General features: G+C 40.0%; 2 protein-coding genes across 5 annotated transcripts; both read left to right on the top strand.

Annotated features, from left to right (window-relative positions):
• Positions 1-9,270: 9,270 nt before the first annotated feature.
• On the top strand, positions 9,271-13,390 carry katnbl1 (katanin p80 subunit B-like 1). Of its 4 annotated transcripts, none has more exons than XM_088285517.1 (10): positions 9,274-9,461; positions 10,017-10,092; positions 10,246-10,283; positions 10,432-10,699; positions 10,782-10,897; positions 10,987-11,037; positions 11,294-11,383; positions 11,591-11,692; positions 12,061-12,154; positions 12,829-13,390. In XM_088285517.1, exons 2-10 carry the CDS (start codon positions 10,084-10,086, stop codon positions 12,859-12,861), a joined length of 801 nt encoding a protein of 266 aa, XP_088141643.1. In that variant the 5' UTR covers positions 9,274-9,461; positions 10,017-10,083; the 3' UTR covers positions 12,862-13,390. The 4 variants fall into 4 exon arrangements, with proteins under 4 accessions (XP_088141645.1, XP_088141643.1, XP_088141642.1 ...); XM_088285516.1 differs by having other exon boundaries at positions 9,972-10,092; XM_088285518.1 differs by lacking the exon at positions 9,274-9,461 and adding an exon at positions 9,501-9,730 and having other exon boundaries at positions 9,972-10,092.
• A 173-nt stretch (positions 13,391-13,563) lies between these two features.
• emc7b (ER membrane protein complex subunit 7b) lies at positions 13,564-16,090 on the top strand. The gene is made up of 5 exons (XM_088285520.1): positions 13,564-13,920; positions 14,585-14,704; positions 14,794-14,932; positions 15,322-15,402; positions 15,747-16,090. The coding sequence occupies exons 1-5, from the start codon at positions 13,697-13,699 to the stop codon at positions 15,894-15,896; spliced, it is 714 nt and encodes a 237-aa protein (XP_088141646.1). The 5' UTR covers positions 13,564-13,696; the 3' UTR covers positions 15,897-16,090.
• The last annotated feature ends 509 nt before the right edge of the window (positions 16,091-16,599 follow it).

Below are 16,599 nucleotides of genomic sequence, written 5' to 3'. Positions count from 1 at the left end.
CAGCTCTGGTTTTGCCTCCCAAACATTTCTCTGTGTCAAGTCACAGGGCAAAAAGCAATGACCCACTCTGACTGGTATCGGAAAATAATATGAAATATGCAAAAGCCCAACAGCGCACCAGCGTACCTCCCTTTTCTGTGGTTCTGTAACATATTTGGTGGTAAGGTGGGCGGTAATTGAGTATGTTTGAGAGTGGCCCATCATAGTTGGCTGGAAGATCCAGACAGAGAGAGGCATTGTACGAGGTCCACTCTGTGAACTCACACAAACACTCACTATCCGACACGCTCCCTTACTCTACTTCGATGTCTGGCATCGCTTCATTACACATGATGAGTTGAAATTTTATTTTGATGTAGTTGGTCTACATGTTTACTGTATGTATCAAATTCTCCAAACAGTATCGCTTAGCTGAATGCTTTATTAGACAGCAGCTTCTCTCAAGTGAATTAAAGTGAACTTTCTGGGGAACGCTAACATTGAAATGTTGTTGATCATTGTCATTTCTTTGGAGGAGGGGGGGGGGGGTTCCTGCTCTGGAAAATGTCACAGGTGAATGAGTTCATTCAGTAAATAAAAACTAAGGAGGCTTTTATTACTTTTCAACATCTTGGAAATCGAAAAGATGTTGATTGAGTTTAGATATAAACAATCATTTTGGCTAAATGGGTTCATAAGAGTTCATTGTTGGATATTTTTTTGTCCTCATTGTACAAGATATTTTTTTTTTCACCAAATTCATTCTGGTACTAAAAAATAAATAATGGAATATGACAGAATTTTATTGCTTTTCGCAAATGATTCTATTTTACATGTTTTAAAAAGGTATACAGATTGATAATGGTGGCGAAATGGTGGCGCCAAAAACAGGTTTCACAATACGTACATTGATTGAAATTTATAATTCTGTGCACCGGTGATAAATCGTTGCCTCCATAAGTGAATGTACAAGCTATGATTTTATTGCTTTGCAATTGAAACTGAGTGCTCAGAACTCAACAAGTTACCAACTGTAAGCTTGTCGTCATGGTGACAAAATTAATTTTCATGTTGGTATAAGGTAGCCAAAATGGCCTACATATGCAAAACTTCCTACCGGAGGCTGATTTGACAGCCTAACCCCAACCCTAACCTTGCGTGTCACGTGGGCATTGGTAGGACATCTCTACGGGTGGGAATGAATTTCAGAACAGTGGCTCATTTGCATGAGACAAAAACATAATTTGCTGACCCGAGCACCCACATCACATTTCACAGAGTCGATCCATTCATACGCACATACTGTTAACATCTGTCCGTGTACTCACATAAACATCCATCCTTCCATTTCCGACTCTTCATCCTGTTCTGGATCACATGTGAGGTGGAGCCTATCCACCGTGGACCTACTATAGACAAACAACCATTCACAAAAGCCATGCAAGTATGAGGAGAATGTGAAAACTCCTTTCCGAGGGGTCCGGCTTGGATACATAAGGTAAACATTGGTTTAGTTGGGGGGGGAAATGTACCTAGTCTCATAACAAATTCTTTTCTTGTGTTATTTGGTTCAATTTACCAAAAGAAATATGGCTTTAGGTGTCTTTTCAATGTCAATTTGACGCCTCAATTAGATAATTTTATCTGATCACCTGCACCGTCATTCCTGGCTGTTTTCCTACAGGAAAAGACATGCATCAAGAGGTGCGGATATAGAGCTGCAAAGCAAACATTTAATAAGAAAATGACTTCGACGGAAACCACACACACCTGCCAAGTGTTTTAACATATTTTCCCCTTTTGTTCCGCTGCAAATTATACATCTTTTCCTACTGGCAGGTTTGCTTCTGTCTGCGTGATTGACAGACAATTTGTTTTCATCATTGTGCAACGGCAGTAACTTAGAGACGACCTCTCTAAATCCCCATCTCATATAATCAAAATGATGATTTTCGCTCAATTGTGAAAATAAACACCAGCACACATGAAAATGATCCGGACCACATTTGATCTTTCGAAGAATCAGTCGGGGTTTTCTAAGGTCTCTGTTGAATGTATTTTGTTTGCGTGCAGAGCACTGGCGGTTCTAGACAGTTTTTCCTGAGGTGGTGAAGGGGGTACAGGGGGTTCAGTAGACAAGGTAGAAGTTAAATGATTATTTTTGGTTAGCTTGAAATCTTTTGAAGTTTAGGTCGCGAAAGGATTTTTTTTGTCACATATCTTGTTCAGGTTAGAAAGTGACAAGTCCTATGTGGCCTCCGGGTAGAGCCCATTATTGAGCTAGAACTAGTGAAAATTGTACGGCTGTTTTTCATATACGTACCACAAAAAAAAAAAAATAATAAATTAAATGAACCCTTTTGCTCTTAAACATGCTTTAACGGGGTTTCTTCAAACTGAACATCATGTCTAATTTGTGTTGTTGGGAAATAGAAAACAAACCGAGAGATATTTTCCCTTGGTACAGTATTACATTCAACTAAGCTTCCCCTGTGCCAACATTGTGGTTGACTTTCGACAGCGGGAGCATGTTACCTCTCGGCCAAACACGGGCTGATCCCCATATGGAGTACATGAAGGAGGCTGGGCCCCCGTGCCACTGAAGAGGCCTTTTCACCAGACATCTCCTCTCGTCAGTGCCTGTCTGCAGGTCTAATCCTCCTCGTCTCTGCATGAATCAACTCCAAATTTTGCTTATTTGCCCGCTCTCACTGTTTACCTTCCCTTGGAGGTTTACCCTGCATCAGCAAAGGTTGTACAAACAGCTCATCAAAGGGTCACTGAAAGCACTTGATCACACAGACTCCTCTTTTTCGCAGTGTTAAATAGGTGTGTTTAATATAGGGTGGTTCTCATCAGTGACAGCATTTTAACAAAAAGTTTAAAAAGCTTGTATTTAATTTATTGTGGTCTTTTTTTTTTTTTTTTTTAAGAAAGAGAGGTAGCTGCTGATCTCTCGTTCCAGAATGTCCACTGTCAACAGAGTCACCTCACACACCGTCAAAGGCGAGAGTACCTGGAGTAGGATGAAGGGGCGGAGCTACAGGGTGGACGGAGGTGGCCAACGACACCCCTTGTTACTCTGTGGCCACGCCCCCTAACCACTACAGAGGGGAATATTTCTGTGATTTTTTTCAGCCATTTACATATGATTGCAATATTCTTAGACCCGTTAACACTCTGCCACACAGCTTTTAGTTTATCAACCGCTTGTTTAAACAGTAAGTAATCAGAACGCAAACTCTAAAATAATCTGTTTTAAGTAAAGAACATTCCATTCCTAAAGTCAACATCATTACTATCACATCATTGCAAGCCAACAACATGCCCGAGAAGTACTTGTTTATCATACCATCCACAGGCATGGTTTCATGAAATAAAATGCAAACATATTCCAATCTCACGCAGACACTCATAATATAAGTAGGAACAAACCCAAGTAAAAAGCAATATTTAGAATTGTGAAGAATTTAGAGAGATTTGTGTCAATAAATGCGCCATTAATTGTAATACGGAAAATGGTGTCAGCCCACTGTGGCAGGTGGTCTCTCTGGTTGGCTGTCAGCTAACCAGAGCATTGCAGGAAATAGAAGTAGACTAAGAGCGATCACAAAAGCAAAGCAACGACAAATAACATAAATTAAGTTCAACAAAGAGTTGTTTTAGATTTGTTCCTGCGTTTGTTATGAGTGAGGTGGGCATTTTTATGGATATGGGTGAATTTCATTTCATCCACCCTGACTGTGAATGGTATGATAAACAATGACACTCACGGAGGGTTTGTCACCCAGGCCACAAAACTTTGGTTGACCCCACGCTTAAAATCTTGCAGGTAAACCAGACTTGTCTGCGTCAACGGTCACGTGTTACGCTCCTTGATAATTATTTGGATAGCTGCTGTGTCCCAGAGACTACCGTCAAAAATCTTACCCAATAAAAGTCCTGTTTTTAAAATGGGCTATGTAAGGATGAGCAATCAACATTGGCACTGTGTTTATTAGAAACAGATGTCCGTATTTGAAGCTACTCTTCATTTTCATTTTCCAGCTCTTTCATCACTCAAAATTCAACCATTTGGCTAAATTGCTCCAATTAGTTGAATGGCTCATGTTATTATTGCCTTTGGGTTCCTCTTAATTGATTGCATCTATTACTTATTTTTCCACTGGTCACTCTGAGTAGCTAATTAATAACAAATACAAAAGCATTTATCTTTCATTTTCTGCCATCACCAAACTCCCTCCCCACCCCAAATCCCATGTGCCACCTCGAGACGCCCAGGATCAAGCAAGCATCCAGACTGTCACCAATGCCAGTTACATCATATTTAATCATCGAAAAGGTCGACCTTTCATCAGCTCCTGGTCATTTGCTGATAACATTACAGTGGATGCTGCATTCCTCCGGGCCTTACCTGGGTAATGTGATCCCCTAAAATATTCCAGCTGCCTGATTAAATTGTGTGTTTTTCCAGACATACACTCATGAACAGGAGGGAAACATGAGATGTGCCTTGCTGATTAACACGATGATAACGCTTTGGTTTTATGAGCTCAGTTGCAGAAATACCATCATTATGACGAGGAATTTCACCATCGAGCGGATTCTTATGAGTATAGAAAGGCGAGATCATTTTGTCCAGTTTTTTTGGGAGTGTGCAATAAGATAGTGTCCAAAGTGACAAACTGTCAGTGTCCTGTCAGCCTGAAGGACTTAAAGAAAATGTTTCATTATGATGATTATGACTAGATGATTACATGGAGAGTCATTTGAAGACTGTCAGCTTAAAGTTCCATTGCATGCTTTAAGTCCGTTGTGGGACACTTTCATTTATTTATTGGGAATTAAACAAATTATTTATTGGAAAAAAATAATAATCGGATCCAGCGTCAAACTGTCACCATCATAAAAAAATTGGTCACAGAGATGCATGTCAACTGTTATGCTCACCGCAATCACAAATAAATATGATTTAAGGATTATACCAAAAGATGTAAAAATCAAAGGGGAAATCAACCCCCCAAAAAAATCTTTACAATATTATGTTCCATGCAGGCACACTTGTCAAAACATGGCATTCTGATTAATATTGCGTTTGTGGAATATGAGTTAATCCTCAAAATTCACCCATTTCCATCACCAGGGGTGGGCATTTTTGTCACTTCTGTTGACAGAAAATGACTAAAGTTGCTCAAAGCTCAAATAATGACCAAACATGGCTCATCTATTTTCTGACGCTGAGTCATGAATGTTTGTTGAGCAACTATGATATCATTTTCAGTCGACAGAAGTGAGAAAATGCCCCCCCCCCCCTCACCGAGATGGAAATGGGTGGATCTTGCGGCTTAACCCATATTCCACAAATGCAATATTGATCAGAATGTCATGTTTAGACTAGTGAGGGCAAATAGAATATTTTATTGCAAAGACTTTTTGGGGGGTTGACTTCCCCTTCAACAGTTCACAGAGCAGGAACTGTAGGCCTTCAGCAAGCACGCGTCTGGTCATTCATTCCACTCGTACCTGAGATTTCGGGATAATTCACACCATTAATGGACAGAGTCTAACAGGAGGACAGGGGGGTTCCATGGGGCAGGAATTTTCTGGTGTTTAAGTCTCATGACCCAGGATACTCTTGCAATAATAACAAGGTAGAAGGCTTAGTGACTAATCAGGCCAGCAGGAATGCTGGACAGCGAGTGTGAGGCGTAAGAGTGCAGGCAAACATGCCAAGCAATCTTAGAAGTGACTGTATTTATGAGATACAAGAGCAGAGTTTCATCTGAACATAAGATGTGCTTCAAGTGCTTTTCACATATTTTTGCTGAGAGTAAGAAGGAACCAAACAGCAATTGTTGACACTTGGACAGTTTCAGTTCAGTACCGGGACGCTCTAGGTCTATTGTACAGTTGAGTAAAGGTTGACATTGATCTGTCCCAGAAATTGTAATTTTTTTTTTTTAATGAGACAATTTGCACTCTATAATATACTTTATAAAAACATAGAGTGGTTGATGCAGTTGAATCTAATGAAAAAGTTTTGTCATACTATCGCGTTCAATTCAATTTGCTGGGCGGTACATCGGGAGTCTCAGCATCTCAGTAGGGCAGTGACATCATTCGTTCTTCACAGAGGGTAAAGATGGTTAAATTGTCTGTCTACATGTGTTGCTGCACTTCTTGTGTCAAATGTTCCTTGCTTCAAGGGTTATAATTCCAACATAGATGCTAATCATTACCACATGGCTATGGCTTGTCTCATTGTTTGTTAGCATTAGGATTAAGCTAGCGGACTAAAAGCTTTTTAAAAAAAAAACAAAAAAAAAAAAACGTGTACATCTCTTTGCTCCAATTGTAATTATTTATTGTAATTGTAATAATCTAATTGTAATTCTCTTGCTCTTATGTAGTAGATGGATTTTTGTGGGAATTTTTACATGCACTGTGACAGGATTTTTACAAATAAGATCACAATGTGGTTGCTTACTTTAGCTGGTCTGGTGTTGTGTATGCAGTGAGTCTGGGCTGGAAGAGTTTATGTGTCTGACTTGGGAACCAGCAACCCACATGCTGTATGCAGTCTAACCCTTAAATTGGGTGGTCTGTTTTGTCATCAAGTGCACAGTAATAAAGTTCTGCTTCAGTTCGAAGAGTCAGATATTTGTTGTTCTTCGCTTCACCACCAAACACTTGCAAACACGGCCCAGGCAGTGACAGAAACACGACAGTCTGGTCTCTCCATAATGATATCCCGTATTTTATTTTTGACAAATATACAGAACAAAATATTCCCCCAAAAGGTCGAATTATACAACAATTGAAATGTAACTGTGGTTTTCTCCACTTGTGTGCAGGAGGTTGTTACAGTTCAACAAAATACAATCCCAAGTCATCTATGGCCATGCAGTTCTAGCTCACTATTATTGAGTCCAATTTTTGTTGTTTCACTTCCCCTGCAACTGTATTGAGGAAAAGCACTAGAAAATTAATGGATGGATTTTTTTACGATCTGTGAGTGATTTGTTCACATCTGTTTCCCACATTGCCTTGTATTCGATTCCACTTTGTGCCTCAGGTCATATTTTGACCAGTGGCTGGATGTTGCACCGATAGTGACCTGGCCAGCTTGATGTCAGGCCCCCACTTACATAAATCCTTCTCTTGTTATTCACACGCTCTGCAAGAAGGAGGAAGCAAAGCTGTTCCAGACATTTCCGTGTGGTTCAGTGACAAATCTGTTTAGTTCTGCATGGGAAGTGTTAGCGTGCTTGGATGCAAATAAAAACATTTTTGCAAGAATGCTGACTCCCTTCCACACAGCTATTTGCTGCCTCTATTGTTGCCTTTCTGTTTAAATTGCTAGTGTGATATTTTTAGTTAAGTGGTACCCTGGCCTTTCAGGTTAGTCCGATTATTCCTCATTGAGAATTGCAGGTTGAGTGAGCAAACAGGAGACCAAGATTTTATTTTTTTTAGTCCAAGATTTTCCATCATGTTGAAGGCACTCTTTTAAACAATGATTTCACAGTTCGTGCAGTTTGAGTTGAAACTCAGCCAAAGGGTTTAACACCTGAAGGTTCAGATGCTGAATCTGTCAGATGAAGCACGTACTACTTGTGAGCTGGTACCCTGAATGTAGTCCAATGGAAACAAAAACTTCATAAAGAGCAGTATTTTATTCATTCGGGGCTTAAAAAAAAGCATCCATATAGTGCTGCGTCAACCTACGCATATGATAAATCAATTTCCTGCAGGTCTCATGTTATGGCCCCGCCAAAGTAATGAACATTTTTCAGAGATGAGCTCCCAAGCCAAGATAGACCGTTCCACAGATTAATTCAAACAATAAATGCTTCTAGCAACAATATTTAAATACAACATGATCTTGACACAGCCATGTCCTGTAGTAATTCTTGGAAATGTTTTTTTACTTCTGCTGTGGGAGTACTTTATCATGATTTGGTGTACGCACATGCTGGGAATGTATACAACCGGGCTTGTACTGGCCAGACGTGTGTTTGATGTCCTCAATTCAAATGGTCATGCTGATGGATGAAGGAGTTCCCTATCATGTTATTCTATGCAGGGAGAGGGGGGGGGTTGTTCACAGTGTCCCGTCATTGATTGGCAACCACGTTCCTAGGCTTCAGCTCACCCAGCGCCCAAATGAGGACAATCACTCTCAAAAATTGTTGAATAGATGGGTATCAGACCAACTGGAGGTTCCAATGAACTCACTCTCACATTTATTGTATGGAGATGCAATAAATACAACTAAGTATTGCGGTAAATAGCTGAAGTCAGTTGTTTCGTGTGTATGTGTGTGTTTTGTGCCAGAATCCTGCAGGGAAAGTGCAGAAACTCGGGCAAAAGTAAGTTTTTGTTTGTCTGTTTTTTGTTAAATGCTATTAAGCTAATTTGCACTTTCAAAAAAGTATAGATTTTCCATTCCTGTAATGAGACCGGTGACAGGCAGTTAATAGGAAAAACAAACTTGATACGATGCTACACCACGTTCACACCTAATATGGACGTGTAAGAGCCTACAGAACATTATTTTTATTTATTTATTTATTTTTTTACTATCCCTATCTTGTAAACATAGCGCTACTTTGTCTGCTTGTTGCGAGCGATGACATTTGTTAAAAATATTATGACACTTGACCATGCAAAGTGGATTGAAAGGTTGGGCCAACAGATGCACTGACTGACAGGATACTAAAATGTCCAGCAGGTATAGACAAACACTGCCACCTAGCGCTGAAAATAGAAACTCTTTCAAAGAACAACTCGCATGAAAACCTGAGTAATAATATTGTCATATTTTTTTGAATGATGATAGTAATAATAGACTAATGGCAACCAATAAACTGCATAACCAGTCAAAAACAAATAAAAATTATCAAAATAGAATTTGTTGCCTCTGCTAAATACACTGTGTTCAGATTAAATAAAAAGCAAATATTTAATGAGAATATGAGATGTGATGATGATGATGATGATGATGATGATATAATAAGATGGCAAATTCTGAATGTTAATAGGACTCGCGCACCTAATACACTCTTGTCTGAAGCGGTAACCTTCCTGGTAATAATTTGACAATAATGTTGAAACTTGCCGCCATAAGAAAATAAGGTAGATTGTTGCCATTTTTGTGTGTTCGTATGTGCTGTTCAAATGAAGTTATTAGATAAAACCTGTTCAATAAATGGCATTCTAATCTAGTCTAACGGCTGCAGCAACAAAAAGAAGACGTTTCCAATTATGTCCAGCAGAGGACGTCAAAAGTTCACATTCGTGTGGCAAAATCAATCCCACAATCCCCACACACCGGCGGTGGACGCATTTGAATGGTTCAAAAACTTCTGAAACGCCAGCGAACGTTCAACAAGAGTTGGCCTTGTTACTGTGCAACCAGTTTTTCACGTTTTGGACTTACAGATCTGAAGAGAATATATGTCACCTGACAAAATGCCTCGGTCGGTATTTAAATGCTGTCTTTGAATGTCACTCGCTCTGTTTGTGATAGTTAAGTTGGAAATCTATGCGACTGGTTTACTCACAGTTAGCAGACTAGCTAAGTTGCTATGTTTCCTGGCTAAACTCAATGCTAGCAGCTGCAGGTGGCTAGCTGTAGACTTTTACGCTAGCTGACGCGTCAATGGGTGTTACGAGAAGGATTGCTGTCAATGCCACTTGATTATATTCCGCCGTGTTGTTGTCGTTAGCATGGGATAAGTATTTTATGGTAAGGAATGCGTCTGTTCAGCTAGTTAAGCTAATGCTAGCAGCGTAATAGCAAAGCGATTGTGTTTGCGTTAGGCGTGTTGTTTTTGTTTGAACTTGTTTTTGTGTGTTTGTGTGTGTGTGGCGGGGGGGGGGGTCTAATTTGTAAAATTAAGACATTTTAATGAAATTAACACCAAAGTCTGTTCGTCCACGTTTTGACATCTGACACATTCCTCTACTTTCCCCCCTTTCCTTTGTAGTGTATCTAAATTGTGACAAGTGATATGCTTTTCTATCAACGGCAGTTCCCTAAGGTCAAGAAGGAAAAACGCCAATGGCCTCTTGTGATCTCGCCTGTATCTTTCAAAGACCATGAAGCAGGTATGGAGCGTGTGCTAGTAACATGCCTTATTGTGTAAACAGTGTGGTTGTTTAGAAATTCCTCATGCAGTGAAATGGTACATTGTAGTGCAGTGGTATTGTTGCAGTAGTGTCGTGGCCGTAGTGGCCTCATCCCCTATCCTTCTGTTTTAGGTGGATATTAGAAATAAGGACGAATTAGATAAGGAAAGGTGAGTCTTTGATCCATGTTTATAGGGATGTGTCACACAGTCAACCTCCTTTAGTCACTGGACCTTTAAAACACCTCTTTATAGTCCTGCATGTACTTATGGTTCTTACAATGATGTCAAATGCAACATATTTCTCCCTTATTAACAGATTTCAAGTGCACAGTCCAGGCAAGGAAAAAAGGTCCTCGCTTTGCAGGAGGAAGAGTTCTCTATCCCTGGAGGTGGGCTTGAAGCTGCACCGTAAAACATCCAATGTTGGTCGAACCCGTAACCCCGGCATGGCCAATAAAGAAAATGAGGTGACATGCTCGGATGTGCGGGGCAATTTCTACAAAGATAACTGCAGGCCTACTGTGAGTGCCGCAGAGGCCTCAAAGATGGCAGGGCCCAGCTCCAAGTACAGTGACTTTGCTGAGGTCAGAATACCGATTGACACTTCAACTTGAGACCTTGGTTTGGTTTACTAACTAACGCCCTTTCTAAAATGTTTTGCCATAGCTGTCAAAGGACCATGAAGCAGTGTCTCACATCCTCTTTGGAAGGAATCTTCGACTTAAAGTGGCCCTAACGCTTTGGCGAAGAAACGTCATTGAATTAGTGGCTTATCTAATTATGTACAATATTTTCTCTTAATACTGCACATTTTGTTATAGTCGCCTTGCATGGCCATTGAAATCTTACGTTATTGCTCTATAATCCTCAGAATTCAAGACACAGGAGTGCTGCTTGACCTGTTACCTGTCATAACAAATGAGTGAGTCGCTTTGATTTTTGGAGTTGTAATTATGCTGTACAACAGAACACCTAAATGTCCACAATTTAGATCGTCGACCCGGTTGCCGGTATTTCGCATGATGACCCCAATGAAAATTTAATTGCCTACCCGTGACCTAAAACGCTGCATCACCTTACAACAGTTTATATGAAGCACAGCATCATACTACTCAGACCTTGTTTTCAAGAATGAATGAACTTTCTTACTCAGTTTTTCTTGTTTTACGTTTTGTCAGCCTTCAAACTGAAGCATCGTGTTTTTCGATTGGATGCTGTGTTGACCTCATACCCCAAGTCAAAGTGATTCTTTCCAGTAAATACGAAGAGTAAGTGTTGCTTCATATTTGTGTAGGTGGTCCGACTCAATGTTGGTAAAATGGTTAAAAGGACAGTTTCAGCCTAAAAGATACTCACTCAGCTTATATTATCTGACTCATCAAAGCAGCAAAAATCAGCTCTCTTGCACATCATTCTTCAGAAATCATATCAGATCTTATATTGTTGACATTTATGTATGTTTTGTCCTTTTTTAGACACTTAATTGTGGGTTTACACTGGGTTCAGGCTGTCATCAGGAAATGGTGGCCAGACCTTTTAAAGACAGAGAAAAGACTGCTGGACAGTTCGGACAACAGGTGGGAGAAAGATACAGTAGTACTGTCAGAAATTTCCATTGCACCCGCCTTTATTTTTAAACTAAAAGCAGCATCTCGAGGAGTCCAAAATATCACAAGTGCTTCGCAAAGCTTCATTTTCCCATCACAACAGATTAGTCTTGAGCAGCTCTAAACCAGCTTTTGTTTGCAGCGTTTCAGCAATTCAAAATACTGAAAGAACAGCATCATAGCGATATGCTCATTTGCCTCATCGTGTAACTGGTCATGCAAGATAAGACCAGCATGTGATTACACCACTATGGTTGCTTCTACGGAAAAAGACCAGAGTCAACATATGCTGTGTTGTTGAATTTGTGTTTTTCCCCCTTTCTTCCCTCCCACCACAGGAATATTATAGTCTTGAAGCAACGTCTAAGGGACTTGTGGAAGGACGGAGCCAGGCTATGTCTGGTTTCAGGTTCTACTGGCGACCAGGCAAAGGTAAGAAAAAGTCATTGTCGTCGTCCATGTCATGGGGTGTTGACTAAAATGTTAGTTGGCATTGATCAGACCAAGTAAAGCTGTTAATCTTGTTTAGTTGTTCAATTTCCATCTTAGTGAATGGACCCTGTACTGACCATAGCGCACCTAACATTAAGAAGACATGACAAATTGTTGAAGCCTGTTAAATTGTTTATCTTGCACCAAATAAATACATGTAAAAACAACCCACATCCTGTTGCTTTAGGATGTGTGTAGGCAACCAGTTGCTATTAAACCAACACCTATCCTTGTTAAGCGATGTCACAGGTTGCCTGATGATTGTTTTTAGTACATACAGGGGGGTCCAAAAGAAGGCACTATATACACTTAAAAATGTTCCTATTGATTACATTTACACTTCACCATTGACCTTTTATCATACTTTTTCTGTACACTGTCACACAATGCTACGGAAATTCCAACCTGCATCACTTTCAATTAAAGCTCAAGATGAAGAGCTATTGCATTTCTTCCTTCTGGAAATTCATTTAAAAATTATGTACCGTATTTTGGCCCACCCCATGTTTTAGTTTATCTTCCATTTGTGTTTACTAATTGTATATTAGTAATATTCACAGTGTTTTTACATTCAGACAAGTCAACTCATGTTGTCCCTGATCTCAATGTTGCAGGCCATTGAGGCATACGTCCTTCAACTACCCTGACTGTTGTCCATGTAGCACTCCGAGGATGCGATCACTACTGCCGGATCACGGCTGCGACATGAACTGGATCACGGTTTTGTTACTCAAAACCTCCCGACTAAAAATGAACATTGACACATCAAAACAACCCGTTACCGCTGGGGACATTTAAGCAGGGCTGGGAGCTTATTTCTGCAGCCGAAGCACAGCGAGTGACTGCTTCACATTGAAGTGGACCGTCTCAGGAAAGGGGGAACATATCGGGGACCTCCGTGAGACTGGATATATGTCGCTCTATGTAGTGCCAAGCAAGTCCTCTGTCACTACATCGCTTGTCGCCAAGGAATGCAAATGCACTTGGATTGATGAATGCCACACTGTTTGGATGTTTTTTTACCTGTGTTCTTTGGAAGCAGGAACTTGAAGTTGCATCAGTCTTAAATTATGAGTGTGCATCTTGTGTGTCCTCCATGTGTGTCATTTGAACTTGATTTCAAGCCAAGTTACTCTTTTAATCTTTTAAATAAATTTGAGAAAAATTGTTCACCAACCCCCCCTTTTTTTGTTATTGTGTTTGCAGTCAAGAAAGGTTTAGTTCTACTCTTCCAAAAAAGGGTCCAAACATAAAAGGGCAAAAATACATCAATGCAATCCTCTTCAAAAATAAATGCTTTTATTACATCTGCAGACGGGAAGTCCGTGTATGAATGATTGAACAATAAAGCTTTCTACTCTGAAGTGACGTCATTGTTCGTGCCGCCAGCTGATGTGTGATTCCTGCCTGGGAGAACAGTTTCATTCTCACACGCTCGCCTTTGAGCTAACTTTTATTTACATTTGACAGTTACTATCCAACATGGGAAGAATACAATTCTCGTGGCTTTTTGTTCAGGCCGCAATCGTGGTGGCTTCGTGTTTTACCGATATGGAAACTGGGCCTGCTGCAGGTGTATCGACTCAGACCAGCGCCGATCGGTTCAAAATCGAAGGAAGGGCGATCGTTCCGGGTGTAAAAACACAAGACTGGGTTTCCACAGCACGGGTTCTTGTAGATGGTGAAGACTACGTGGGCTTTTTGAGGTAAAACTCATTCACAGATGCACATCCTAACGCAATAAGTGCAATGTAGCATTAGCGTGCTAGCTAGTTTACACCGAGTAAATGTGACATTACTCGACTTTCACACAACTGATATTTTCCGGGTTTGTTAGTTTGCTATAAAATAATATTTGAATTAAACAGTATTTCTTAGTGGTCTTCATTATACGGAACACAGTTCAAGTTTTGTCGAAGTCAAGCCTGGCAGTGTCCTTATAGCTAATGCTAGCAAAACAAACCGCAACTATCCGAGTCCTTAGACTTAGGGAAAGAAAAGTACATGTGTGACATCAAAAAAACGCTTTTATACAATTATGAACATGTCGAGGACAGTCTCAACTAAACAACTGCTTCATAGGTTTATATTTAGTTACCTCCGAGGTAATAGAAACCGCCTTTCAATGTACACAAATAGACATTAAGTGATTTGTGTTTGGTCAGTAATCCTAGTAATAGCATTACATTACTATTATAAAATACTGGCGACCACCTGTCCACGGTGGACAGCTCTCACACAAAGACAGCTTGAATGGGCTCCAGAGCATCAGCGATCCTTATGAGGACATGCACTGTTGAAGATGAAAGGCTGGATTGACAGAATAAGTCATAAGTGTGGTCTAGAAATTGTACTTATATTTGTTTTCAGAACTGATGGGAGTTTTGCAGTCAATGACATTCCCTCCGGGTCTTACGTCGTGGAAATAGTCACCCCTGGATACCGATTTGAGTCGGTGCGCGTTGATATTACATCAAAGGGGAAAATGAGGTAAGTGTTTCCCATTTAACTCCTCTTTATTTTGTTTTCAAATGTGCTGTTTTACTCCTCACTTACCGTGACTGTCCACTGTTCAACAGAGCACGCCTTGTGAACTACATCAAGACTTCAGAAGTCATCCGCCAGCCATATCCTCTCCAAGTAAGAGCAAGTGGCATTCACAGCTACTTCATGAAGAGGGAAACCTGGGGCTGGACTGATTTCCTCATGAACCCAATGGTAAAATTTGAAGTTGCTGTTAACAACCAGAATAAGAATCTTGTTTCACACTCTGATGATATGTATTGTGATTGACTGTGACCATTTATTATTTGTGACCTTCAAAACAAAGATGTTGAGCTGTGCTGTGCAACATTTTTTTTATTCTTAACCGTAACAAAAATGGTTTACAATATGTAACCATGAGAACCTTTACGGTGAACACAATCCTGTTGCAGGTTTAAGTCATACTTATTTGGATATGAAAACTTTTTTTGTTATGGGAAATACATATCTTCCACATTAATCCTGTAATCGCTTTTGTGTCCTTATGGGGGCGCTGTGGTTGTAGACTGTCATGTGTTTTCTCGCTCCAATATTTTAATTCTCTAACTTTGTTACTCATCCAGGTTATGATGATGGTGTTGCCATTGCTGATCATTGTTCTACTGCCCAAAGTGGTCAACACTAATGACCCAGAAATGAGAAAGGTAAGAAAATCCATGAAAAAAATAGTTGGAGGACGTCACTTATCGAGCTGCTTAATTCAATATGTAACACCGAAACTAAATCAAGCCTAGCAGTCGTGTGGTCGCCTAGTCAATGGTTGGTCAGTTTTACTAATCTGCTTCGACATTTATTGTCTTGTTTTACAAAACAAGATGAAACTAGCCAGCTCAATTAAGCGAGCCAATGTACTGATGCAGAAAAAAATAGCATAATGAATTATTCAATTTAGAGTCAAGTTTTCTCACATTGTAGCAGAAAAAAAATAGTTATTTGTCTTACTGACATAAGCAATGCAGTAATACTTTTTTCTTACTCCACATCACAGGAAATGGAGCAATCCATGAACATGCTGAACCCCAACCCCGAGCTCCCAGATGTGTCTGAGCTCATGACAAAGCTCTTCTCCGGCTCCAAGGGTTCCAGCAAGGCAGGTGGTAGCAGCAAAGGCACCAGGCCAGCTGTCAAGAGGAGGTAGTACGCCTACCCCATATGCCTGAAAAAGCATGTCAAGTCACATATGCAGGATTATTAAGTGTCTTTTTTTTTCTCTCCATATGTCATGGGTCTATTGTACAGTTCTCTGGATGAACAGATGTTAACTATTTAAAATCTACAGATACATGTTTTGTTTTTGTGTATAAAGTTCTTAAATAAATCCGTTCACAAGCAGTTTTTCTTCACTTGCTGCCAATTTGCGAATCTAATCCTGATCATTCTTTTCTGTGCTAATCCTTTGGTGTGCTTTTGCTGCTAATTCCACTACCTGAGTAACGTCTATACTTATTGAAATATTTTTTTTCAGTAAAATGACTGTGAATGAAGATTCATTGAATTAATCTTAAAACTGAAAAGGTTGGATAAATAAATTACAACAGTATATGAAAAGAATGGTTCAAGGTGTCTTTTTTTTGAGGGGGGGGGTGTTAATGGTGGGAGAGCATCTGAAACTTTTCCCCTTTAAATTTCAAACTTGGAATCAAGTTTACTCACGCACGACCACCAGAAGATGACACTGATGCCCCATTTTAGACATGCGATCAGCACCGTTTAAGCCATCACAAAGCAACACTTATAAAATCTCTGATGTGAGTTAATCACTTGCAACGTCTTAGATCAGGACACAAATTAGAATTCTGCGATAGAATCATTTGTATTTCACTCTTCTAAATTTTACACAC

This window comes from Idiotropiscis lumnitzeri, chromosome 21 (genome assembly GCF_059441095.1).
Source record: "Idiotropiscis lumnitzeri isolate Australia: NSW breed Sydney's pygmy pipehorse chromosome 21, RoL_Ilum_1.0, whole genome shotgun sequence".
NCBI lineage: Eukaryota > Metazoa > Chordata > Actinopteri > Syngnathiformes > Syngnathidae > Idiotropiscis > Idiotropiscis lumnitzeri.
The sequence above is the reverse complement of the archived record's forward strand: the minus strand, read 5'-3'. Positions and strand labels throughout refer to the sequence as shown.

Excerpts from the sequence above, each read along its gene's own strand:
- katnbl1 (XM_088285517.1), top strand. Across the intron at positions 11,384-11,590 it reads CTTTCCAGTAAATACGAAGA|ACACTTAATTGTGGGTTTAC; the intron begins GTAAGTGTTGCT and ends GTCCTTTTTTAG. Across the intron at positions 11,693-12,060 it reads CTGGACAGTTCGGACAACAG|GAATATTATAGTCTTGAAGC; the intron begins GTGGGAGAAAGA and ends CTCCCACCACAG.
- emc7b (XM_088285520.1), top strand. The coding sequence starts at position 13,697 with ATGGGAAGAATACAATTCTCGTGGCTTTTTGTTCAGGCCGCAATCGTG. Across the intron at positions 13,921-14,584 it reads GACTACGTGGGCTTTTTGAG|AACTGATGGGAGTTTTGCAG; the intron begins GTAAAACTCATT and ends ATTTGTTTTCAG. Across the intron at positions 14,933-15,321 it reads ATTTCCTCATGAACCCAATG|GTTATGATGATGGTGTTGCC; the intron begins GTAAAATTTGAA and ends TTACTCATCCAG.